This window comes from Salvelinus namaycush, chromosome 33 (assembly GCF_016432855.1).
Source record: "Salvelinus namaycush isolate Seneca chromosome 33, SaNama_1.0, whole genome shotgun sequence".
Classification (NCBI taxonomy): domain Eukaryota; kingdom Metazoa; phylum Chordata; class Actinopteri; order Salmoniformes; family Salmonidae; genus Salvelinus; species Salvelinus namaycush.
The window spans coordinates 18,783,033-18,809,095 of NC_052339.1; the positions used below are offsets into that span (position 1 = coordinate 18,783,033).

The 26,063-nt window shown below is 44.2% G+C and overlaps 1 protein-coding gene across 1 annotated transcript in view; it reads left to right on the forward strand.

The window, feature by feature from the left end:
• The first annotated feature begins 1,939 nt into the window (after positions 1–1,939).
• neto1l (neuropilin (NRP) and tolloid (TLL)-like 1, like) overlaps positions 1,940–26,063 on the forward strand; it is a 156,285-nt gene continuing 132,161 nt past the window's right edge. The window contains exons 1-4 of the mRNA XM_038973246.1: positions 1,940–2,622; positions 3,238–3,291; positions 4,165–4,299; positions 14,307–14,555. Coding sequence (XP_038829174.1) covers positions 2,595–2,622; positions 3,238–3,291; positions 4,165–4,299; positions 14,307–14,555 — 466 coding nt within the window. The 5' untranslated portion in view covers positions 1,940–2,594. The remainder of the gene's footprint in view (positions 2,623–3,237; positions 3,292–4,164; positions 4,300–14,306; positions 14,556–26,063) is intronic.

The following is a 26,063-nucleotide window of genomic DNA, read 5'->3' on the forward strand; positions in this document are numbered from 1 at the left end:
TGCATCCAAGGGCCAGTTGTGCTGCCCTGTTCTGAGCCAATTGCAATTTTCCTAAGTCCCTCTTTGTGGCATCTGACCACACGACTGAACAGTAGTCCAGGTGTGACAAAACTAAGGCCCGTAGGACCTGCCTTGTTGATAGTGCTGTTAAGAATGCATAGTCACACTTTATTAAGGACAGACTTCTCCCCATCCTAGCTACTGTTGTACCAACATGTTTTGACCATGACAGTTTACAATCCAGGGTTACTCCAAGCAGTTTAGTCTCCTCAACTTGCTCAATTTCCACATTATTCATTATAAGATTAAGTTGAGGTTTAGGGTTTAGTGAATGATTTGTCCCAAATACAATGCTTTAAGTTTTATAAATATTTAGGACTAACTTATTCCTTGCCACCCATTCTGAAACTAACTGCAGCTCTTTGTTAAGTGTTGCAGTAATTCCCGTCGCTGTGGTAGTGTTGGGTCATCCGCATACATAGACACACTAGCTTTACTCAAAGCCAGTGGCATGTCGTTAGTAAAGATGTAAAAGAAAGTCGGGCTGATGGGCAGGTCTGTCTCACTATCTATGCTATTGGATAGAGAGCAGTCACTGCAGCTGTTCACCCCATGTTAGTGGGCAAATGTACATTATCAAATCAAAACCCAACCTTCATTTACCCGTTGTGATGCACGGATGTTCCAAACTCTGTTTAGGACAAGACAGAATTCATGGCCAAAATTATACTATTTACACTTTGTAGTAAACTCTGACACGAGAATAACTGTTTCTGACTCATTCTGTGTCAGTGCTACATAGGCTGTTTTCAAATGGATTTGTTGCTTTTTAAAGGCAGTCGCTTTTTAAGATGCTTTTGGGAAACCAGGCCCTGGGCAACTTTATTGACCTCTGTTGATCTGTTGTTGTCATGCCATGCAGAGATGAGAGGGGGAGGATGCATTCATGCAGTTAATTGAAAAGGCTGGGAAGAGATGGGTATTGTTAATAGAAAACAGGTTTAATCAACAGCAAAATTGTGTGTGGGAAATGATCTTGTTTTTAGCTCTATCAGCATTAGCAAGGATTTCTTTCTTTCTAGGCTATCCAAAACACAGCAAGGAGATAAACATAAGAGTTGCCTAGCCAAGGCTTTACTCTCCCTGCAGACATTGGAAAACGTATGGAATATTTGGCATTTTCGTGGGGAAGATATTTCTGTACATGCACTTATAGCCCTACATACATTTTTCATGTGAGCTATTTGATTTATGATAGAGACACTGGAAATACGCTGGGATGTTGATTAACTGCACAATCAGAGCCAGGATTGAATTATGAATGGAACATGTGGGAAAGAATAGACATATTTGTTTTAAAAAAACTCATAGTTGTTGTAGCCTAGCCTTGTGTCTGCATGGATCGCTACTTTCTATTCCACCCAACCTCCACCTCGCCATGTTCGGCAGGAGGCAGAAAGAAACTCCATCTATTCCATGCTGCAGGTGTTGCTGCCTGGAGTTGTTGATATAGTCTACAGTATCCTGGCATCTATCTGCTTTGCTTGTTTCTTCCATTTCCTCTTGCAATGTGCGTTTTTCTGCTTACCTTTTACATTTTCGCTCAGTGCCCCACCGACTGAGGTGTTGGATTCTGCAGTCTGCTTGCAGAGAGAGAGCATTTTAAAGAAACACCCCACCACCTTCTCCCAGTACTTTTTTCTACTCCTCCTTGGCGTTTATATCGGGGAAGTTGGATTATATTCGTGAAACAAAGTAGTTTTCGTATGTTTGTATGAGTGTGGTCCAATTATAATTAGGGTGGTTTATAGGTTAGTCCAGTAGTTGTAGGAATGAATGGATGACCAACGTTTGGAGGAGGGCGACAATATCCATTAACTCTTCTTGGTGGGTGCAAAGAGAGAGAGAGAGAGCGAGAGAGAGCGAGAGAGACCAGCCAGTCGCTAGAGAAGAATGGAGAATGCTCCACGAACACTATCTATCGCTTGAGGGAATCGAGGAAGAAAGGATGAGATAAACACAATTCTTCTTCACGTTGCGACTTTTGCTGTTGAACTTGATAGCCGGGGTTTTACGCATCTCAGTGAAAACAATTCGAAGTATGCGTTTAGGAGGATGGATACCCACGCGTCATTAGGATTTTTGTTTCCAGATAAAGGGATTGAAGAAAAATAACCAAAGCTGCTTTTTCTCCCTATATCTGTTTCATCGTTAGATTGTAAAGGTGGAGCGATCAGAGAAGGCCGATGACGGACCTATTAATCTGGTCAGTGCATCAGAACCACCAAAAGGTTCTGGAAACGTGTGGATGGAAATCGGGCGAATGTTTAGACTTGCTTTTGGTTTTATATGAAACTGGTGACTAGCAGTTGCGATTTTTCTCTCTGGAATTTTCATCTTCTCATTCAAGAAATTATAGTCTAACTGAGGTGAAGATATTTGTCGGCTTATCAATTGTATTTTAATTTTATTTTTGGTATTTCGGTACGCTGTCCATTTCGCAATTCCCTTAAATCTCAATCGTTTCCTCTTGAAGTATTCCTTAATCTAAATGGAATTAGTTGAGCGTGAAGCCCCTTGTGAAAGGTACAGACATGGTACATGGGTACAGCCTCCTTCACGGTAAGTCACCACTTATATTGAACAGACTTTACTGTCTTGCGCCTATACCACAAAACCTTCATTGAATAGTAGCACAATATTCATGAGTTTATGAATTGACGTACCATTGTGGTTGTCTATAGTTGGCAGTCCACATATAGTGGCAGTTGTGTAACGAATTTGATATCCATGCACTCATACCCCTTCGCAATTTCTATAGTATAGCCTACCTTTTCAAACCGCATGTGTAGGCTACTTTTACATAGCATTGCATGCGGATGTGTACATAATGGTATTTAGCCGGAAGATTGCATGTATAACCTACACTTTTTCCATCTGTATGATGAATAGTGCGTAAAAGCCCAGTTATGTGTTGCCTGAGGACTGCTGTATCAAACAGTGTAATAGGTAGATTATGCATGCATCTTGATTGCGCATCCCATTCTATAAAAAAAGTTCCGAAACTTTAGGGATTTAAATGGTTTCAAATTAATCTAATTTGAGGTTGGATGTATTTAATGGTAAACTGGATTTTTTTTTTAAACGCCCATATCCTTGTATTTTGATATCTTCAGAGTAGGCCTATTTTACGCTAGGCCGGATATACTACTAAAATGTATTTGTCTCTTGTTGCAGTTGTTGCAAGTCTACTCATACTTGGGTTGTCTGGGGCAACGAAGAAGGAAGCAGGTATAAAGCACTCTATCACTGCATACGGTCAGGTCCAGAATTATTGACACCCCCGATAAAGATGAGCAAAAAAGACAGTATAAAATAAATAATACAATACTGAGCTATATTGTATTCTCAGCAAAATCTGAAAATTATATCATATTATACTAACACAATTGCTCAGAGAAAGAGATTTTGTTTAGCAAGTAATATTTTTCCTCTCAAAAAGATAGGTGTCAAAATTATTGGCACCCCTGTTTTCAACACCTCACCTTCCAAGGAAAACTGCACTGAGCCTTTTTCTAAAATGTCTTATGAGATTGGAGAGCACATTGGGAGGGATCTTAACATCCTTCCCAATGTGTTCTCTAATCTCATAAAACATTTTAGAAAAGGCTCAGTGCGGTTATCCTAGCAAGGTGAGGTATTGAAAGGTGTTGAAAACAGGGCTGCCAATAATTTTGACTGCTGTCTTTTTGTGAGAAAAAAGATGAATTGTTAAACAAAATCTTTCTCTGAGCAATTGCATTAGTATAAAATAATATAATTTTCCGTTTTCTTGGAGCATACAATATATCTCAGTATTTGTATGATTTATTTTATACTGTCTTTTTTGTTCATCTTTATCAAAGGTGCCAATCATTTTGGGTCTGTCTGTCTGTCTGTCTGTCTGTCTGTCTGTCTGTCTGTCTGTCTGTCTGTCTGTCTGTCTGTCTGTCTGTCTGTCTGTCTGTCTGTCTGTCTGTCTGTCTGTCTGTCTGCCTGCCTGCCTGCCTGCCTGCCTGCCTGCCTGCCTGCCTGCCTGCCTGCCTGTCTGTCTGTCTGTCTGTCTGTCTGTCTGTCTGTCTGTCTGTCTGTATAATCCACTTCACTCTGCTACTGTTTTTTCAGTGAAAAACAATTCAGGAGTGAAGCCTGCAGGACAATGTGGCACCTGGGTGAAAGAAGGAGACGGGGGATTGTTCACTTCTCCCAACTACCCCAGCAAATACCCCCCAGAAGTAGAGTGTGTTTACATTATTGAAGGTGAATAGCTTTCACAGTAACTAACATCATTATAAAGCCATCTAAGTTTTCTGTTCAGATCATGGGTTGACATTCTTCAAACAAATAAGGAATGTTTCAATAAGGAATACAGACTCTTAAATTGTGTTTCAGGAACCTTGATCTTACAGCATGTAACATATGATAGTGTCCTCATATCTTTATAATCTTAGATCCAGGTGAGAAATTAAAACCATCTGTCTGTTTAACTCCTCGCTGTCTACTTGAGTTCAGGCTTCAGTGAATATGGATGAGCTCAGGTTGCTCTGTGAATGGATGTATCTCTTCATGTTTCAGAGTGAAATCTGGACCAGATATTGAGATATGTGTTCACAGTAATTACTGATGGGATTGGCCAGTTTAGTTGCTGTGCTGCTGATGTTTGTCTGATGATGGTAATGAAATCAGACAACAAGTTGCAATCTCAGTCGTTTTAATTTACGTTCTGGGAGGTTGATATTTGATTAATCAGTGGAGGAGATTAGGTTACTGGCCTAATGATATTAACTAAATGAATACATGAAAGATCATCTCTACAGAGAGACTCTATTACTGGACTGGAGGAACCATACTAGCTGCAATGGTATCATCTGGGTTATGGTTTGAACTGGATTTATAGATGAAATGTGTATGATGGGCCAGACTTTTAGCCTGATCCACCATTCAGACCTGACCGAATGTAAGCTTGTGAGATCATTGTCGATCGAGGCCACTGGACATTACCAATAGCCTACTGATAATTAAGATAGAAATATAAGATTCCCTTTCAGTCGGTCACTCAGTATAACATACTATGGGGAGTCAACGACCAATCATATTCACCTGAAGAATACTGAAATCACGCCCAACTGGCCAATAGATGCATAGCCTACCCTCAGAAGCCCCACCTTCCTGGCTATAACACTGGGGCTTGCATTAATTTCCTAAATTCTTCGCTCTTCGGCTCGCCTGAAGGAAGAACGTGTCATGCAATTTACAAACTATGAGATTTGACTCCACCTGAGGTGTCTGTTAGTGGGGAGAGAGTACTCGTCCCCCTAGATGTTGTGAGTTTTGGGTCTTGGTACCAGTTTTTGAGTTTGCTAAAAGCTAACCACTTTCTGCTCTACTTGTGTAGTTAATGCTTCCTTGCTTGGGTAGGATTTGTGTTTGCTTAAAACACAGTACTTTCTGCCCTGCTTGTATAGCCAGTGCTTCCTTGCATGAGTAAGATGGCCAGTGGTAAGAGTAAGTAAAAAAATGATAACCATCCAAGTTTGAACCTCTGACCGTGCCCTAGGGAAAATTAAAGATACTCAAGGGTGCTGTCCTGCTTGCCTTGGGTGGAAACACACTCAGGAGGCTTTGAGTCAGACCAGTTTGTGTGACCTATGTCTCCATCTGTTGGCAAAGGGTCTTCCGGTGAAGCGACCTCGGGAATGGGGTTGTCTGAGGCCGGGAGAGAGCAGCAGCGGTTGTCAGAGTTGATAGGTGTGCCATCCCAGAGTGAGGCTCATTCCGGTTTCTTTGGCAGCGTTCAGAGTCCGGATTCCTGGGATGATACACTATCCCTAGATTGCTCTGGAGGGTTTTCAGACTGTGAATGGGATGACATCAGTCTGGAGCAGGCTAAAGCACTGGCTTTGGATTCAGCGGGGGAGAGTGAACCATTGGTGGTTAATGCGCCTTTGATGGACCTGTGTCGTAGGGCGGCAGATCACCTGGGGGTGGATTGGCCGTCTTCTACCCCACAGCGGTGTTCCTCCTATCCCTGCAGCTGGGAAGCGTCGCTTACCCCTGTTTAAAGATTTTGCCAGTGAGCTAAAGGCGACCTGTGATTCCCCTCGTTCAGCCAGGAAAGCTAGGTTATGGCGAGTTCATGAATGTAGAGTGTATGGAGGAGGCGGGGCTCGTTTGCACACCGCTGATGCATGGAAAGCTGGTGAGTTACTTAGCGTCAGAGGTTAACAAGGGTGCTAGTTCTCGTGGATCAGCTGGACAAAGTGTACCAGCCTGAGGTTGTGACATCCCGATCATTGAATGTGGTCACAATGCTGCAGATGTATCATATCGATTTGCTGCAGGAGCTGAATAAGACCGTGGAGGCTGGGAAACCAGTTGCAAAGCTTCTTGACGAAATCCGTGCTAAGGCTGATTTTGTGCTGCGTCTGTCCTGCTGTACTATTGTGGCTGTGGGGAAAAGTATAGAGGGAGACAGTTGTGGTTCAGCGCCACCTCTGGTTGACGTTGTCCTGGATTGCTGAGAGGAACATGCAGATATATTTGGATGAGACAGTTTTGCCGACAAGGTCGTTTGGCTTGGCTATGGAGTCTTGTCAGGCCCATTTCAAGAGGAAACAAAAGCAGGATGCAGCTCTACAGGTCCTTTTCCAACTAAAATAATTCGCACGAGCGGTTCGGCAGTTCCTGAGGCGTGAAAGAAAAGGTCCAGGCCCTTTCTGGGCATGCTGAGTTGAAGGAGAGCGGGGTGAAACAAGATTCTTCTGTGGCGTGGAAGAAGCAGACCTGGCGTCCCTAGCTGGAGGCCGGGGCAGGGGGCGTGTTCTCAGGGCCCTCCTTCTCAAGCATCTACTGTGGCAATAATGCTCCCAAGTGGCTCGGTCAATGGGGGCAAGTTACTGGTTGCCAAAGTCCCTGAACCTGGAGTGAGCCGGGTATCAGAACAGCGGTATCACAATAATACATTTTTTCTACCCAAGGTTCCTTGTGTTCAGGGGTATCAAGTAGAGCTTGACCGATTAATCGGAATGGCCGATTTAATTAGGGCCGATTTCAAGTTTTCACAACAATCGGTAATCGGCATTTTTGGACACCGAAAATGGCCGATTACATTGCACTCCACGAGGAGACTGCGTGGCAAGCTGACTACCTGTTATGCGAGTGCAGCAAGGAGCCAAGGTAAGGTGCTAGCTAGCATTAAACTTATCTTATAAAAAACAAACAATCTTAACATAATCACTAGTTAAGTACACATGGTTGATGATATTACTAGTTCATCTAGCTTCTCCTGCGTTGCATATAATCAATGCGGTGCCTGTTAATTTCTCATTGAATCACAGCCTACTTCGCCAAACGGATGATGATTTAACAAGCGCATTCACGAAAAAAGCACTGTCGTTGCACCAATGTGTACCTAACCATAAACATCAATGCCTTTCTTAAATCAATACACAAGTATATATTTTTAAACCTGCATATTTAGTTAATATTGCCTGCTAACATGAATTTCATTTAACTAGGGAAATTGTGTCATTTCTCTTGCATTCTGTGCAAGCAGAGTCAGGGTATATGCAGCAGTTTTGGCCGCCTGTGTAACGGAATTCCTCCTCCTCTTCATCCGAATAGGAGGAGCAGGGATTCGACCAAAATGCAGCGTTGTCATAGGACATAATGAATTTATTTAAACAAGACAAAAACGAACTATACTTGAATAACTAACAAAATAACAAACGACGTAGACAGACCTGGACATGCGAACTTACATACAACGAAGAACTCACGAACAGGAAAATGACTACACAAAAGAACGGACGTACAAACAAACCGAGACAGTCCCGTGTGGCGCGACAAACACAGACACAGGAGACAACCACCCACAACAATCAATGTGAAAACACCTACCTTAATATGGCTCTCAATCAGAGGAAATGAAAACCACCTGCCTCTAATTGAGAACCATATCAGGTCACCCTTTAACAAACATAGAAACACATAACATAGACTACCCACCCAAACTCACGCCCTGACCGTCTAAACACATACAAAACAACAGAAAACAGGTCAGGAACGTGACATAACCCCCCCCCTCAAGGTGCGAACTCCGGACGCACCAGCATAAAGTCTAGGGGAGGGTCTGGGTGGGCATCTGACCACGGTGGTGGTTCAGGCTCTGGGCGTGGTCCCCACCCCACCATAGTCAATCCCAGCTTCCCTATCCCCCTCCCAATGACCACCCTACTATTAAACCCACCTAATTTAAGGGGCAGCACCGGGATAAGGGGCAGCACCGGAATAAGGGGCAGCACCGGAATAAGGGGCAGCACCGGAATAAGGGGCAGCACCGGAATAAGGGACTGCAGCTCCGGACTGAGGGACTGCAGCTCCGGACTGAATGGCGGATCCTGGCTGGCTGGCTCTGGCGTATCCTGGCTGGCTGGCTCTGGCGGATCCTGGCTGGACGGCTCATGGCTGGCTGACGGATCTGGCTGCTCATGGCTGGCTGACGGATCTGGCTGCTCATGGCTGGCTGACGGATCTGGCTGCTCATGGCTGGCTGACGGATCTGGCTGCTCATGGCTGGCTGACGGATCTGGCTGCTCATGGCTGGCTGACGGATCTGGCTGCTCATGGCTGGCTGACGGATCTGGCTGATCCGGTCTGGCGGAAGGCTCTTGCTGATCCGGTCTGGCGGAAGGCTCTGGCTGATCCGGTCTGGCGGAAGGCTCTGGCTGATCCGGTCTGGCGGAAGGCTCTGGCTGATCCGGTCTGGCGGAAGGCTCTAGCGGCTCCTGTCTGGCGGAAGGCTCTAGCGGCTCCTGTCTGGCGGACGGCTCTGTAGGCTCATGGCAGACGGGCGGCTTTGCAGGCTCATGGCAGACGGGCGGCTTTGAAGGCTCAATACAGACGGGCAGTTCAGGCGTCGCTTGGCAGACGGGCAGTTCAGGCGCCGCTTGGCAGACGGGCAGTTCAGGCGCCGCTTGGCAGACGGGCAGTTCAGGCGCTGCTTGGCAGACGGGCAGTTCAGGCGCTGCTTGGCAGACGGGCAGTTCAGGCGCCGCTTGGCAGACGGGCAGTTCAGGCGCCGCTTGGCAGACGGGCAGTTCAGGCGCCGTTGGGCAGACGGCAGACTCTGACCGGCTGAGACGCACTGTAGGCCTGGTGCGTGGTACCGGAACTGGTGGTACCGGACTGGAGACACGCACCTCAAGGCTAGTGCGGGGAGCGGGAACAGGACACACTGAGTTCTCAAAGCGCACTATAGGACTGGTGCGTGGTACCGGGACTGGTGGTACCGGGCTGAGGGCACGCACCTCAGAACGAGTGCGGGGAGAAAGATCAGTGCGTACAGGGCTCTGGATACGCACATGAGGCTTGGTGCGTGGTGCCGGAACTGGAGGCACTGGGCTGGATACACACACCACAGGGAGAGTGCGTGGAGGAGGAACAGGGCTCTGGAGACGCACTGGAAACCTGGTGCGTGGTGTAGGCACTGGTGGTACTGGCCTGGAGCGGGGAGGTGGCGCCGGAAATACCGGACCGTGCAGGCGTACTGGCTCCCTTGAGCACTGAGCCTGCCCAACCTTACCTGGTTGTATGCTCCCCGTCGCCCGACCAGTGCGGGGAGGTGGAATAACCCGCACCGGGCTATGTAGGCGAACCGGGGACACCATGCGTAAGGCTGGTGCCATGTAAGCCGGCCCGAGGAGACTTACTGGTGGCCAGATATGTAGGGCCGGCTTCATGACATCCGGCTCAATACTCAATCTGGCCCGGCCGATACGAGGAGCTGGTATGTACCGCACCGGGCTGTGCACACGTACAGGAGACACCATGCGCTCTACTGCGTAACATGGTGTCTGCCCGTACTCTCGCTCTCCACGGTAAGTACAGGGAGTGGGCGCAGGTCTCCTACCTGACTTCGCCACTCTCCCTTCTAGCCCCCCCCCCAAGAAATTTTTGGGGTTTACTCACAGGCTTCCAGCCACGTCTCCTTGCTGCCTCCCCAAACCACCGCTCCTGGGCTTTAGCTGCCTCCCTCTCTTCCCGAGAGCGGCGATTCTCTCCTGCCTTAGCCCAGGGTCCTTCTCCATTCAATATCTCCTCCCATGTCCACGAATCCTGGTTTCGCCGTAGCGCTCTCCCACGCCGCTTGGTCTTTGGTTGGTGGGTGGTTCTGTAACGGAATTCCTCCTCCTCTTCATCCGAATAGGAGGAGCAGGGATTCGACCAAAATGCAGCGTTGTCATAGGACATAATGAATTTATTTAAACAAGACAAAAACGAACTATACTTGAATAACTAACAAAATAACAAACGACGTAGACAGACCTGGACATGCGAACTTACATACAACGAAGAACTCACGAACAGGAAAATGACTACACAAAAGAACGGACGTACAAACAAACCGAGACAGTCCCGTGTGGCGCGACAAACACAGACACAGGAGACAACCACCCACAACAATCAATGTGAAAACACCTACCTTAATATGGCTCTCAATCAGAGGAAATGAAAACCACCTGCCTCTAATTGAGAACCATATCAGGTCACCCTTTAACAAACATAGAAACACATAACATAGACTACCCACCCAAACTCACGCCCTGACCGTCTAAACACATACAAAACAACAGAAAACAGGTCAGGAACGTGACAGCCTGGCTCGTTGCGAACTGTGTGAAGATAATTTCTTCCTGACAAAGACTGTAATTAATTTGCCATTGTACATAATGTTGACATAACATTGAAGGTTGTGCAATGTAACAGCAATATTTAGACTTAGGGATGCCACCCGTTAGATGAAATACGGAACGGTTCCGTATTTCACTGAAAGAATAAACGTTTTGTTTTCAAAATGATAGTTTCCGGATTTGACCATATTAATGACCTAAGGCTCGTATTTCTGTGTGTTATTATATTATAATTAAGTCTATGATTTGATAGAGCAGTCTGACTGAGCTGTGGTAGGCAGCAGCAGGCTCGTAAGCATTCATTCAAACAGCACTTTCCTGCATTTGCCAGCAGCTCTTCGCTGTGCTTTAAGCATTGCGCTGTTTATGACTTCAAGCCTATCAACTCCCGAGATTAGGCTGGCAATACTAAAGTACCTATTAGAACATCCAATAGTCAAAGGTATATGAAATACAAATGGTATAGAGAGAAATAGTCCCATAATAACTACAACCTAAAAGTTCTTACCTGGGAATATCGAAGACTCATGTTAAAAGGAACCACCAGCTTTCATATGTTCTGAGCAAGGAACTTAAACGTTAGCTTTTTTACATGGCACATATTGCACTTTTAGTTTCTTCGCCAACACTTTGTTTTTGCATTATTTAAATCAAATTGAACATGTTTCATTATTTATTTGAGACTAAATTGATTTTATTGATGTATTATAATAAGTTAAAATAAGTGTTCATTCAGTATTGCTGTAATTGTCATTATTACAAATATATATATAAAAATCGTCCGATTAATCGGTATCGGCTTTTTTTGGTCCTCCAATAATCGGTATTGGTATCGGCGTTGAAAAATAATAATCCCCACATTCTGACGCACAGTTTTCAAGAGTGGCGGATATGAAAACAAGCATGACAATGTTTTTATCCCAGCCCTCAGGGTGGCCCTCTGCCCCTTCAGGAGATAATGAATGGAAGACTGACAGCATGCTCTGCATGAGCAGTTTCACCATGCGTGATGAGGACAGTGACAAGTGTGCATAGTCTGCAGTTCGCTGTGCCTCCTGCTTTCGTGGTGTCATTACGTCAAGAGTTTCCAAAGTCCGAGCACCTGTCTTGAGAGACAAGATTTCGTCTCTCCTTCAAAAGCAGGCTATTCAGGTGGTCACCATGTCAGAAGCATAGAGCGGTTGGTACATCCGGTACTTCTTAGTTCCCAAGAGCGATGGAAAATTGCATCCCATCCTGGAGTTGCGTGTTTTAAACAAGCATGTCAAGGTTTGCAAGTTCAAAATGCTCACACTTTGCCGGGTCTCATTCTGGACTCGGTTCCGAGTCATGCGGTTTTGTCCCAACAGAGGAGGGTCACATTCCGTCTCTGTCTGGCACGGTTTCAGCTTGGGCATTCGGTGCCTTTTCGCTTGTGCCTGTGGTTATTGGGTCTGATTGCCTGTATGATAGCTGTGGTGTCTCTTCTGTTGATGAGTCTGTTTCAGCACTGGGTGATTGCTACACATCTGAATGTATTTTGCCACTGCCATCGGTTGCTCAAGGTATCTCGTCGTGCATAAGGGCGTTGACTTCTTGGAGCGACCCGCGACTGCTGTTGCAGGGGGTTCTCATGGGCCAGGTAGTGTCCCGCAGGGTGATCACGACAGATGCGTTCTCTCTCTCTCCTAAACCTGTGGGTGCGTATCTACTTTCCAGGGGGGGTCCTATCGCTACAGAGTGGAGACAGCACCTCTCGGGGGTTGCCAAAGATATGGGACCGGTTCAGAAGAGCCGACACGCATTTTCGTCTGTTGGGGAGTGTCCGCCAGGGGAGTCTGTTGTTGATTCTGGTGGCTCCCTGTTAGCCCAGACAACCCTGGTTCCCGGAGATCATCTACCTGTTGGACAGGGACCCGTGGATGGTTCTGTGTCATTGGGATCTATTGTCACAGGCATGCAGCTTTTGCTCCCAAGGTTATGCCTATGTCTTACAGGTCCCTGGCTTTCGAGCTGTTCCCTTTCTCACCTCCTTTGTTTGCTTCCGGTGAACAACGTAGGTTGCATGGCTTGTGTCCGGTTCGCACTTTCCGCAGGTATATGGATAGGATGAAGGATATCCGTGTTTGTGACCAGCTTTTTGTCTATTTCGCTAATCGAGCTCATGGTAGGGCGCTTTCGAAGCAGCGTCTTTCTCATTGGATTGTGGAGGCTATCTCCCTGGCATATGACAGCAAAGGACAAGAGTTGCCTACCGGTGTGCGTGCTCACTTCACTAGCGGTGTGGTGGCTTCTTGGGTATTATTCAGGGGCATGACAATTGGTGATATCTGTGCTGCAACCAGTTGGCGTTCCCCACATACCTTTGTGAGGTATTATTGCTTGGATGTAACTGCTCCCTGTGGTTACCACAGTTCCCTGTGGGTTTGAGCCTTGTGCTGCCGTGGCAGTGCGCGAGTACACAGTTACCAGGTTACTGTAGGTTTCCTGGTTCATCGACTCTGGTCGGTGCTTTGCAGAGTGCGTGTGCGTTTTAACAAGTCACCACAGGTGTTCTGTTGCGGTTCAAAACAACAGAACAGTTCTGACATTTCAAGCTCACAAGGTAAGTATTTTTCTTGGAACAGTGGGGTCTATGGACTTGGGCTGCTGTGGCAGCGTGTCAGTTGCAGCAGCTTCTGGTTCCCTATATAGGGCTCTGACAGTTGAGTCCTTATGAGGCTTTGACAGTTCAGGCTTCTCTGCTAAGTATTGGGGGAAAAGGTGGCTTCTGTAACCCCTTTTTGGAGCCGGTGGAACCTGTGTGTGCTTGGGTTAGCATGGGCATCCTGGTTTGGTACCCTCTGAGCCGGCTTGGGGCGTGATGTATGTTACCCAGTTATATACCCAGTTATACCCAGATGTATGTTATACCCAGTGTGAAAGGGAATGAAAGGGAACGTACAGTTATGAATATAACTACTGTTCCCTGAAAGCGGGAACGAGGTATAACATATTTTGGCCCCGCACCGTCAAGGGGTTTGGGCTTGTTGAAGATTGGTACTGAATTGAGGAAATGAATGTGAGTCCTGGTGTTATAGCCAGGAAGGCGGGACTTCTGAGGTCGGGCTCTGCATCCATTGACCCGTTGGGTGTGATTTGAGTTTTCTTCAGGTGAGTATAATTGGTCGTTGACTCCCCATAGTATGTTATGCCTCGTTCCTTCCTTCAGGGAACAGTTATATTCATAACTGTATGATTTATTTGCTTGGAATACTTGGAAAGTCCTTCACCAATAAATTAATAAAACACAGGGATTCTAGGATTCAGATTTTGTTAGTAGTTCAGTCATCTAAGCCACATAGTAGTTAATTAATTTAAGACAACTTACAGTGAGTATCTATTTAAATTGCATTGCAAAATGACTCAAAATGAGTAAACTCCCAACGGGCATTTACCATAAGAAAGCTTCATCTTAATTGCACGCTGTTTAATTGCACTTCATATGTTCTCCATGTTTTGCCTTATATGCCTTATAGATGTACTGTGTTGTGTAATATGCTACACAGTATGAGCATTATATTTATCTGTGTTATCTACTCTTTTTGTCTCCTCCAGCTCCTCCGAGGCTGTGTATCGATCTTTTCTTTGATGAGAGGTATTCTATAGAGCCTTCATGGGAATGTAAATTTGACAACATCGAGGTGCGAGATGGCCCCTTTGGCTTCTCCCCAATAATCGGGCGCTACTGTGGCCAGACCATCCCTCCCTTCATCAGGAGCAGTGGACGGTACCTCTGGATAAAATTTGTTTCTGATGCCGAACTGGAGGCAATTGGATTTTCAGCCAACTACAACTTCACTGCAGGTAACAATCGATACAAAGTATCCACACTACCTTCAGCTAGGCAATCGCAACATGCCCAATTGCAACAGCAGGATAGTGTTGACACTGCAAAGAGGCTAGTTCAGTATCCACAAAGCGTCTCAGGGTAGGAGTGATTTTAGTTCATAATAAATCAGATTATATGGACACATCCTAGATCAGCACTCCTACTCTGAGAAGCTTTGTGGATATGGGCCCAACGCAAACATTGGCTCTCAGAAACCTCATCAACAGTCTGTTCACACCCTCTCTGCTAAGCAACACCATATATTTCCTTAGCACGGTTAAAAAGAAAAATGTTATTGCAACTTCTTTACTATAAGTAATTGAGACCAAAAGCTCACGAGAAGTTTCAAGTGTTTAATACCAAGGATACAGTCAGCTGAGTGCATACATTTAGAAAGCTCATAACACATTTTATACTCTTCCCTTGTAGGCGTCACCTCCCCAGCTATACATTTTATGACCCCAATGAGTTTCCCTCCTTTCCCCTGTTGAATGTCCATGGTCTTCTCTTTGTTTAGCTGCTCTCTGATCCTAGGCAATTTCTTCTCATCTGATTAGGTCAACCTTTCTAAATTAGTATACACACAGTTTCATGGCCTAAACTCCATTTATACTCACAGTAGTCATTCACTAAACAGGACACAAACAAACTACAGTTTAACTTGAAACATGTTACATTTTGATAGAATCCATCATTCCCCCCTATTAAAGCATAAACCCTTCTTATTGTTTAATATCATTAAACTATCATTCAACTGCCTGCTGTAGACTTTCTTCTTCTTTGGTTTTCTCCAGATCTGAGAGTGTGATAGAAACAGACTTGATAGATAGAGAAGAAAAAAAATACTAGAAAAAAATAAAAATAAATTAACATTAAGTTAAAGCAATCCTAAATTCTACTGATTATCATAAGCATCTATGTAGATACATTTATAAACTAAATCTCTGACCAAAGCTTGAGGAACCCGACCGACACAATCTCCTGCAACCCCTGAACACTATGCCCACTGATATGCTTTTCTGCTACGGTCCACAAAAAGTAGGGCTCTAAATATCCCCATAATGCTTTTTCTCAGTCTTCCATCAAGGGCTACAGGATCACAAGAGATGTTTTTCAGCCAAGTCCTCCTCACTGCGTTCACCTCCTAAAGCTGCCCTAAAGACGTGAGCCGTAACCTGAATCAATTACGTGGCAAATCTGCACTATAGATGCGTTTCAGCAACAAAGCTTTTACTATATGGAATCCTAACAATGCCATCAGAGCTACCCCCGTAACTGCCAACACTGCCCATGCCGCATATTCCAACATCCACCTTATTTGATCAATTGTCCAATACCATGCTGTTCCTACAGCACCTTCCACAACCTTAAAAGTCTCTCTTGTTATTACTCCCAATGTAACAGCCGTAAGTATTGTTACCGCTTTAACTCTGTCACTGTCAGTAACTTTCATCACCGGCTTTACCCGTTAGATCTATGATTGAGTTTATGAGATATTCTCTGCCTTTTCCCAGTCCTCTCCCAACGTTTTCCTGACCAGCTTATCTATTGCCTCCTTATGTTGTGCTACAGTAGGGACTGGCGGGCAATAATTACCATTACTCAGATCTGGATCACATCTCTCATCCCACAGCATACCCATCCCCCACCCCATGTGAAAACCCTATGTGTGACATAGGTTTTAGGCCTAAAGGTTGTTTTTACGCAATCCCTCTACAAATTCCTGTTACCGTGTGTTGGTCCCAGTTCTCTGGGAGGTATGTCAATGGATTATCTGCCCTTTGATATGGAGGAGAGAGCAGTGGGGTTGAGAGAGTGTCCAGTTCTACATATCTCTGGGTCACATGCTTCCTGATCGTCCCCTGCAACAGATGGGCTGCCACCACTACTGCAAGGTTTTTCTCTGGGAATACGGCTTCCTGTATACATGGATCTGTGGCAACCCTCTCAATTGTTGTACCCTCATCAGTAAAACCTTCTCCATATGTGGCTATTAAAGTCTGAAATGATACAACTATTTCAGCGACGGTTATGACCGCCCTCCTAGAGTCCTCCATGTTGAGCTTATCCTCATAGTAGTCCTTCCACTCTGCACAGACCACTGTCTTTCCCACACTACGCACTATTCCATGTAACACTCTACACAGTGGAGTGGTATCATTCTCAAATTAGTCTATCACCCATTTTCTTAATTTATAGGCGAGGCATCCCTCCGCCTCTGTCACATTTATTCCTCTATATCCTGTCCCTGTAAAGACTATGGCCTTGGTTTTCGGGGCACCAAGGAGAGGGCTTACATGGGTTACCACCACATCCGACACCAACACACCATAGGAATGTCCTGTACTTCCCCCATTCTGCTGCCACAGACATTGGTGTATATTTGTCTCATGAACTAAAGTAGGGCCTAACCGAGCCTGTAAATAAGCCTTCATCTGCTCATATCCCTCACTTTCCTCAAGCCAATAAGGACTATCTGGTCATTATACTCTCTTCGCATAATATCGTCCAGGGTCTGATTGCCCCAACAAGCTATTTCTCCCCAGGTCCTTGGTCTCTCACTATCTAAAATCTTCCTCGACCATTTCATTCCTGTTGGTGTTGGGTAATACGGAGTGACAAGTATGTAAAACCTCTTGCTCCAATATAATTCCCTCTCTTTCGTTTCTGTAGCTTCTCCTGGCTTGACGTCCTGTGTCGTAGAACTCGCAGAAGTTTTGTCCTCTGCCCACACTAACTTGAAGGTTATTAACTGCTCTTCTTTCAACTGGAGTCTATCGCACACAATGCCAAGTTGAGGGAGGGACGAGAATCTGGTTTAATTCCTCAAACTATCTGTTCCATTGCATTCTTTCCAAATTCCTGTTTGTAAGAGAACCATCCCCTTATCAGAACATCCTACATCTAGGACACTAGATCTATTTTCAAATGGAGCCACCCATATCACCATGCCCTTATGATTAGTTACACTCACGGCTTCCGCAACTTTTGATGTTACTCTCTCCCAATGAACTTGATTATCTTCGTATCGAGCTATCCACTCTATATAAAGTGTTATTTGATCTTCTCCCCTTGGAGTGGTAGCGATTTATAGCAGCCGCCACAAACACTACCCCAACTAAAAATGTCCAAAGGCCCCATGTTACTGCCCTTTTTACAGTGTGATCTACACTCCTTCTTTTCCATCATCACCTCCTCTATCAAAACCTGCTCTAGCCTCTCCATCTTGCTCGGCCTCTCCCAAGTCAGTAGGTGTTGGTGCAGCTTCCTTCCCGACACCTTCACTGCTGTGTCAGTCACTAGTAGGTCAGTGTGGGGTCTGGTCCACCTGGGCTGAAAGGTACCCAGTTGATGGACCTTCAAGCACACCTTGTCTCCCAGCTCTAGTGAGTGTGCTTTCCAATCCGGAGGGAGTCTACGGTGGGCCTCTTTCACCTGGGAAGATACACACTGCAACGCATGGGTAATTTCCTGACAATAGAACAACATAGACTCTCCCAGTATGGCCAAATCACTAATTTGTGACGTGAATACCAGCACCCGGTACTCCCACCGGTCTCCCAGTTACCTCTTTATGTGGCATGAGTCCTGTGGTGGCGTTGGAATAGTATCCAACCTAACAAACTCTGAGTCATATGTTCCTTAATCACACTCTTCAGGAGATGTGATGATATTATTACGCAAACTTCCCTTCCGTTGATGTGGCCTCCTGTATACAGGAATTTGTGGCTTTCCTTTTAAGCATTATACCTTCTTTGACAAACCCCTCATTGGAAGTTGACAATAGTGTCTGAAATGACTACACTATCTCTGCCACTATCACCATGATCTGTGACATTTAATTTACTTCATACTAGTCTCTATATTCTATATTGTGCAGTTAGCTGTCCTCTCCTACGAGCTATATCCTGTAACAATATACATAGAGTGGTACCTCTTCCCAGAGACTCTATTACACACTTCCTGAATTTATGAGCCACCCCCAGTCACATTCCATTCCGCTCTCCCAACGTTAATGCCAAAGAAAACATTTTCCAAATTGTCCTATACCCCCTTATCATGCTGTCTACCTCACAGCAGATACCGGATCAGGGAGTTATGTCGCTAACCTCTCGGGAGAAATCCCAACAATACAACATCCCCAATCTGGTGAAATTTGTATCAAAACAAATACAGAAACACTAACCGACATAATAACACTGCCTGTTAAATCAAAGATGAACAACTCAGGCTATTATCAGCCAATTAGAATTACAACTCTTGATAACTCTATAAGGAAGTAATTGTATCCAGTAACTTAATGGTAAAATAGACTATACTCTATAATAGACTATACTTAAAAATCCTGTTGTCCATTATTTCTAGTAAGATTGATCAGGCCTCAACACCATTAAGTATTTCCTTTCCCTTTCGTTCCCTGTCCTTCAGAAACCATTTCAAACATTTAAAACAGTAACCCATATTCATAGTCAGTAAATTGTGTTTGCGTGCTGGTGTGTGTGTGGTAAACCATATGGTGAAAACGCACACATGGCCAGGCCTTACTTATCTGGGAGCTCATTTTACAGCCTAATCCTTCCAAAGAGAAAGAAAATGACACCCCCTCCTCTGCTTGAAGAGAAAGTGTACATTTCGTTAGCTTTCACTATGCTTCATCTTAATCAGCAACTTATACGTTTGAATTACAAACCAAACTCGATACTGATAAATCCACTGTCCTCCCTCCAATCATTAATCGTTAGTTTTAATCCGCCTCATTGTTTATATGCCCTTCATTTAGCTACCCTTATACACAGCCACATTTATCTCTCCACCGAGTCCAATGATTCACTCCCGTAATGACTGGTCTCTCTTCTCCATGATTTTCCATAACCACGGCACAACAACATTTTAAAAAGGTAATTTTAGGTTTGGTAACCCCAACTCTAATTTCTTGTGACCTTCTCCCAATATTAACTCTCATCTAATTCCCCGTGACCCATCCACCCTTTAGTCAATTCTATAAATCTATTTCAGAATAAGACAAAATAAAATGTCTCACGAGATTAGAAACTCCCCAAGGTTTTCTGAGTTTACAAGGAGTATTTTTCTGTTACGATTCTAACTTGTTACCGTTTAGACTACATTGTCTTTGATTCTTGCAAGGATTTTCCAACCCGAAAATCGTCTCCACTTCCATCCATGTAATATGATCTGTGTATTGTTACTGGACCTATGTTCAAAGACATGGTTAATAGATTAAAAAAGCAGTGAGCGGAGTTAGATTCCTCTCTCAAAGCATCCTGCTCTATTTCATCCACTACACCCGCATTTGCTGTTTTCATAACAGGTTTCAAACCTGCCATAAAAGCAGACGTATAAATTCTATCAATGTACTCACGAACCCAGTCTTTTTGCAGCTGAGTACTAATCTACACATTTTGGGGTTTAAACCTCTCCCGACAGCACACAAAGTATGCTATCAGCTCCTAGCTTCCAGCAATGGTGGCAGGCAGACAGGCTAACGGTATTTGTTGCTGTAGTAATATATAACCAGCGGCGTGGAGATTTAGTTTGATAGCTCTCAATCCGAGTTCTCTGTGTTGTTTACGGGGGTACAGGAAGGGGGGTAGCAGAGGAAAGGTGAAGTAGCGTGACAGGCTAATCTGTACTGTCGAACACAATCATCCCAATTACCTCCCTCCGCGTGCCGTGAGAAGCCTTGACTCTCTTAATTTGCATCACCTTCGGGCTGGTTTCCCATTAACTGAGCAGTGGGTGGATTTACTACAACCTTTCGAAACCGAACCATGATTTGAAATCCTCTCTGGTCTCCTATAGGCTGTATGGTGTATACCCTTGGCTGGGTCAGGGTTTAATAAGACTGTCAACTTATTTTGTGTGTTGTCGAGGGTTGAAGGGAATACTGCCTGAAGCAGCGTGATACGTAGGAGAATTTTAACACCAACATCACAGCTCTGAAAGACTGACCTGCAGAATCATGTTCCATGTGGGAAAAATTCTTATGGGCATCACACATTCTGTTTATATCCTTCTTTACCTCCACAAAATACATTGCCATAAACCTCGTGACGTTTTTCATTGCCATTGACCCACAACATTGTCCTTGGATACTGTTTTACTTAAGCAATAAGGCATGAGAACCCGGGAATTATCGTGTGAATAACTCCCTGCTAGGGCTGTTCTTAGGCCCGAAGTGAAGCCAAGGGCCGGGGAAACAGACCTTAGGAGGGTGTTATTCTCAATAATTCCCAGGTTCCAGGGCCTTATTGCTTTTATAAAACGGTTGCCAACATATTAAAAAAGATTAATGACATGTTTTCATTAAAAACTGTATTATATTGTGCAAATTTGTTTTATTTCATCCTTCCACCATACTAAATAGTCCCCACAAAAGCCAGTCGTTAGTTCTGAGTTTCTGAAATTGCTATCCATTCTATTTCCAATGGTTGCTATACTAAACAAATCATTGGCATGTAGCTGTGTACGCTAGCTACTTCTACTTTGGTAGCTAACACACAATCACATCAAGCAACTGAAATGTGCCTTTGTTTCTATTGCAATATATCCATTAAAATAATCCTGATAAATTAATTGTCCTTGCTCAGAGAAGCGGTCAGTCTCATCACATTCATGTGCATGGCACGGTGAAGATCGCAAAAAAACCTGCAACATTGTTCCACAGGTCAGAGAGGCAAACAGGAAGGTTTAGACAAACCCCAACTGTTGCAAACCAAATGCTAGCCCATTAGCATGTGGAAATATTGTCTAGACACTTTTTTCCAGGGAAGATTAAGTTGGTAAATTGGCTGGGCTGTGGGACAGTGGATGCGCATTGATAAATCTATTGGAACTGTTAACAGGCATTACCTGAATACGGGGATTGTGGTGCTATAACTCCTCTCTATCAACCAATCAGCATCCAGGATCCAAACAATCTGTTTTATAAATTTGAAAAAAGCCTCATTTCCATCCCTTACCCTCATAAACTGTATATACATTTTTCTCCACACATACCTATTTTCACCACACACAAGGATTTCCCATACACCCCAAAACATTGATATTTTATCCTAAATGGATACACTAGATTTAATGGGGTGAAGAAGGAATGGGATTGCTATTGACAATTGAACCTATACAGTAAGTTAAGTAAGATAGAGTGAGTGAGGTCATGTGAAAAGGTGGGTGTAGATAAGGGGGAAAGTGGTATTGTCCATTTATAGTCAGGTTGATGAAGTGTGTATGTTTTCTCAATAGAATATTGTGGTCTTTGAAAAACTGCTGTCTACTGGTGAAGCCTCTTCTCATATTGCTGAAAGAGATACAAATAAATAAATAACACCGCTCCTCTCTGTCTTGACAAGAAATATCTGTGGCATATGATTTACATAATTAAAGAAGATAAAAGTCTTGAATTCACACAATTTGATGCTCCAAAATCTGGCTGTGTGGAGAGAGGTTCACATCTGCCTCTGCCTAGCTAATGCTGCTAGCACATGCTAATTCACACTAGGCTACTCAAGATGAATGAAAAGCAAGGGGAGCGAAGGAGGAGGAGGAGAGAGAGAGAAACGTTCTGCCCATTTTCCTCGCCTTGTCTTCTCCCTCGCTTTCATTCATCTGAAGTGCCCTGAGGAGAGTGGAGATGGGGATAAGTAGAGGAGAGGAGAAGACAAGAGAAGAGTGAACATAGATCAAATGTGATGAATCACAGGTTTTTCCACTCACCGTGTCTTCCCGTCCCGCTCCGTTTTGTCAATCATCTGGAGATGAAAGATATAACAGCCTTTATGAGATCCGCCACTCCTCAAGGTTCAGATGAGTCCCCCTCCCAGCCTTCATACTGTACAGCAGATGACTAGGACTGGATGTACTGTATACTGTATAATACTGTATCACTATTGTAATCAATGTAACAGCAATTATTCACAGTATGTTGTGGATTTTGGTGTAGATTTACCTCATTCCACTTTTTATCCTTTATTTATACTGGTTATCCCATAAAACATCAACCTAGACGGTAGCACTCAAACATGAATAAAAATCGACAAAAGCATAGAAAATACTTCAAAGCATGTTTTGGGAGCGTACAGAAATTCTACAGTGATGACTAACACTGATACAGCAGCCGATGAGGTTGAAGTGAGGAGACTACGGTAGAGGTGGAAGTATCTGGAATCTAGTCATGCTAGGTTCTGACGTACGCAAGGTGCTAAACTTCATCTGCAGGTGCAGCAGCACACTCACTGTCATTCCATTCCAATCACACTATCAAGTGCATCATCAGCCAGAGATGCTGTCTGATGTAGAAGGGATTAGGGAATAGTTTGTCAGCCAAATGGAAGAGTAACCGTACACGTATTGAAAATAAAGTGTAGCAATGATAGTGCTGTATTTACTTCTTATAGGCTACAGTTTGACAATCTTTTCTGATACAAGTCAGCAAATATCTCTACAAATATCTCTATATTTAAATCTGCTCTGGAGCCAGTGAACTCCTGTCTGTTCCTTCCTCCCTTCTCCCTTCTTCCTTCTCCCAAGGACGACTTGTGGTTGCCCAGCCTGCCCATTTGAAATACAGCCACAGCTACCCAAACCACAAACCCTCATAAATCCCCTTCCTATTCTGTTCTGGCAGTGCTGCGGTCACCCCCGCCTGCACTGTACACTCTTCGCTCTGAAAGATGACAGTCACGATCTGGCAGTGCTCCCTAACCTTAGACATAACTCTAGTTCTATATTGAATAGGAGTGTGCAGAATGGGTTATATCTTTGTGGCACTGCAGTAAGGAACACTGTTGTTACCCTCCACTCTAACCTTATGGTAACTGCTGATGAGTAATATGAAAGAGCACTTGACACAGGCAGTAAAACAAACTGCAATCCAAAAGGGGTTATCCTGATATCGAAGGAGTGGCATCCCCAGGGTGTGTGTGCGTGAGTGCATGTGTGTGTGTGTGTCTGTGCGCGCGGGCGTGTGAGTGCATGTGTATGAGTTGTGTGTCAGCATATGTCTGTGTCTACCTCACACTCCACTCAGGCCACTATGACCTCAGCCCCTGTGCTACCACAGATTAAGTGCTGCTCCTTGACAGCAAGCCCTTGCTGGGGAAAATAAAACCACTACCTCTCTTCTTCACACACTTCCCCCTCACACACTCATCTTACTGTGATCAGTGTGTGTTTGAAGATGGGGGCCGTTGATAAAGCAGAGACAGAGGCAGCCCTGATTCCCCCAGACTGCTGCTAGTCTGAATACTGTTTCACACAGAGAAGAAAAACATCTCATGTGGTCTTTTTAGCTTTTTAACTGCTTTGCTGGATGCCAAGTGAAATCTCTTTTGTAGCTCCGTGGTCGAGTTTGGGAATGAAATATAGATATAGCTGTAGTGTGGAGTCCTTTGGACAATTTGGAGGAGAGAGATTTGTGGGTAGTGTAGTGTTGTTTTTACACTACTAAATAACACTGTGAAATATGTCATTTTATTTCAGTTTATCTATCCAACTGTTTGTCTATGCATGCTTCATTAAGTGGCAATGGTTTCCTAGCAACTGTCACAAAGTTACAGTAGCTGCATAGCTGTAGTGTTAATACAAGTGTTGTTCTGCAAAAAGAGTCCTTTTGCTTCCCTTTTATATTTTTAATAGAAATTTGTGCACCAATATTGCATTTTAAAAGCCTGTTATATTAAATGAAGTGCCCTTTAATATAGACCACATGGAGAATTCAATAAATCATTTTTTTTACATGAATAAAGACCTAAAATGCAGCATTCTCACATGTCCCTCTGTGCACTCTCTGACTTCTAGGAACATTTTTAACCATTTAACCCCAACATTTCTCCAAGTTTTCACCATCATTGTAAAGCCCTAGTTATTTTGTTGCTTGACAATAACATTTCTGAAGATTATTATTTATTTCATGTGATTTAGTGATTCATTTCGACAGGGCTGTAGTGGAGCGGGTCGAGAACTTCAAGTTCCTTGATGTCCACATCAACAACAAACTATTGTGGTCCAAACACACCAAGACAGTCGTGAAGAAGGCACGACAACACCTATTCCCCCTCAGGAGACTGAAAAGATTTGGCATGGGTCCTCAGATCCTCAACAAGTTCTACAGCTGCACCATCAAGAGCATCCTGATCAGTTGCATCACTGTTTGGTATGGCAACTGCTCGGCATCCGATCGCAAGGCACTACAGAGGGTAGTGTGTACGGCCCATCACTGGGGCCAAGCTTCCTGCCATCCAGGACCTCTATACCAGGCGGTTTCAGAAGATGGCCCTAAACATTGTCAAAGACTCCAGCAACCAAGTCAAAGACTGTTCTCTCTGCTACCGCATGGCAAGCATTACCGAAGTGCCAAGTCTAGGTCCAAAAGACTCATTAACAGCTTTTACCCCCAAGCCATAAGACTGCTAAACAGTTAATCAAATGGCTACCTGGGAATATTTGCGTTGAGCGCCTTTTTTACACTGCTGCTACTCGCTCGTTACCTCAATTGACTCTTACTTACTTTTTAAAAAACTCTGCATTGTTTGTTAAGGGCTTGTAAGTAAGCATTTCACGGTAAGGTCTACTACACCTGTTGTATTCGGCGCATGTGGCAAATAAAATGTGATTTGGTTTGTCTTTGCCTCATTTTAAGGTCAACCCTATTACATGAACTGAACTCTTGTTTTAATATGGTGAACCGATTCCTTTTTAAATTGTTTTTTTTCTTCAAAAGAAACATTAAACATCTAATTGTCAAATCATAGTGTAAAAGCAAGTGAGCTGGTTATACTCTTTTTGGACAATTTCTGGTGTTTTGTGGTGGAAAACTGAACGGGTCGAGTATAAAACGTCAACCCTGTTACCCGTAGATAGTCATGGCTAGAAATGTTTTAACAATAAAAAAAATAGTGAAGCTTGCTTTCAACTGCCACTCCCTGTTGCACACAACACACTTCCATTCCAACATGAAATCATCCCCTCTGTTACAGTCAACTCTGTTACTTTATTTAGCAATCAATAGGTATTTTCTTATTTAACCTCTTGAGATAGCATAACTTGTTTTTTATGAAGTTGAACATGTGCTCTTTATGACAGAATGTTGAAATTAGGTGAAATCAAACTTTTTCTTTACCACATTACACCGAATTGAATTGGTGGAACGACCCACAAGGTGAAATGTATCGTGGTCAACATGATCCTGAACCCTCACACTATCATGACTTCCAACCTCATCTCCAGCTCTCTGCTGGGAAGGTATTGTTTCCTGATGCTAGGGGGTCAGGCCATTACTAATGAATCCATCTCAATGGGATTTACAACCCCCACCCCCTTTATATGTGGACTGGGAGTCGTATTGGATTGAAATCCGTCCAATGACGTTGGAGATTAGAGCTGGAATAGGATGTATGGACCCCATCGTCCAGGAAGCAATTCCATGAGATTGGACTTAGATGGATTCAAACTGGAAACTGTTAAATTGA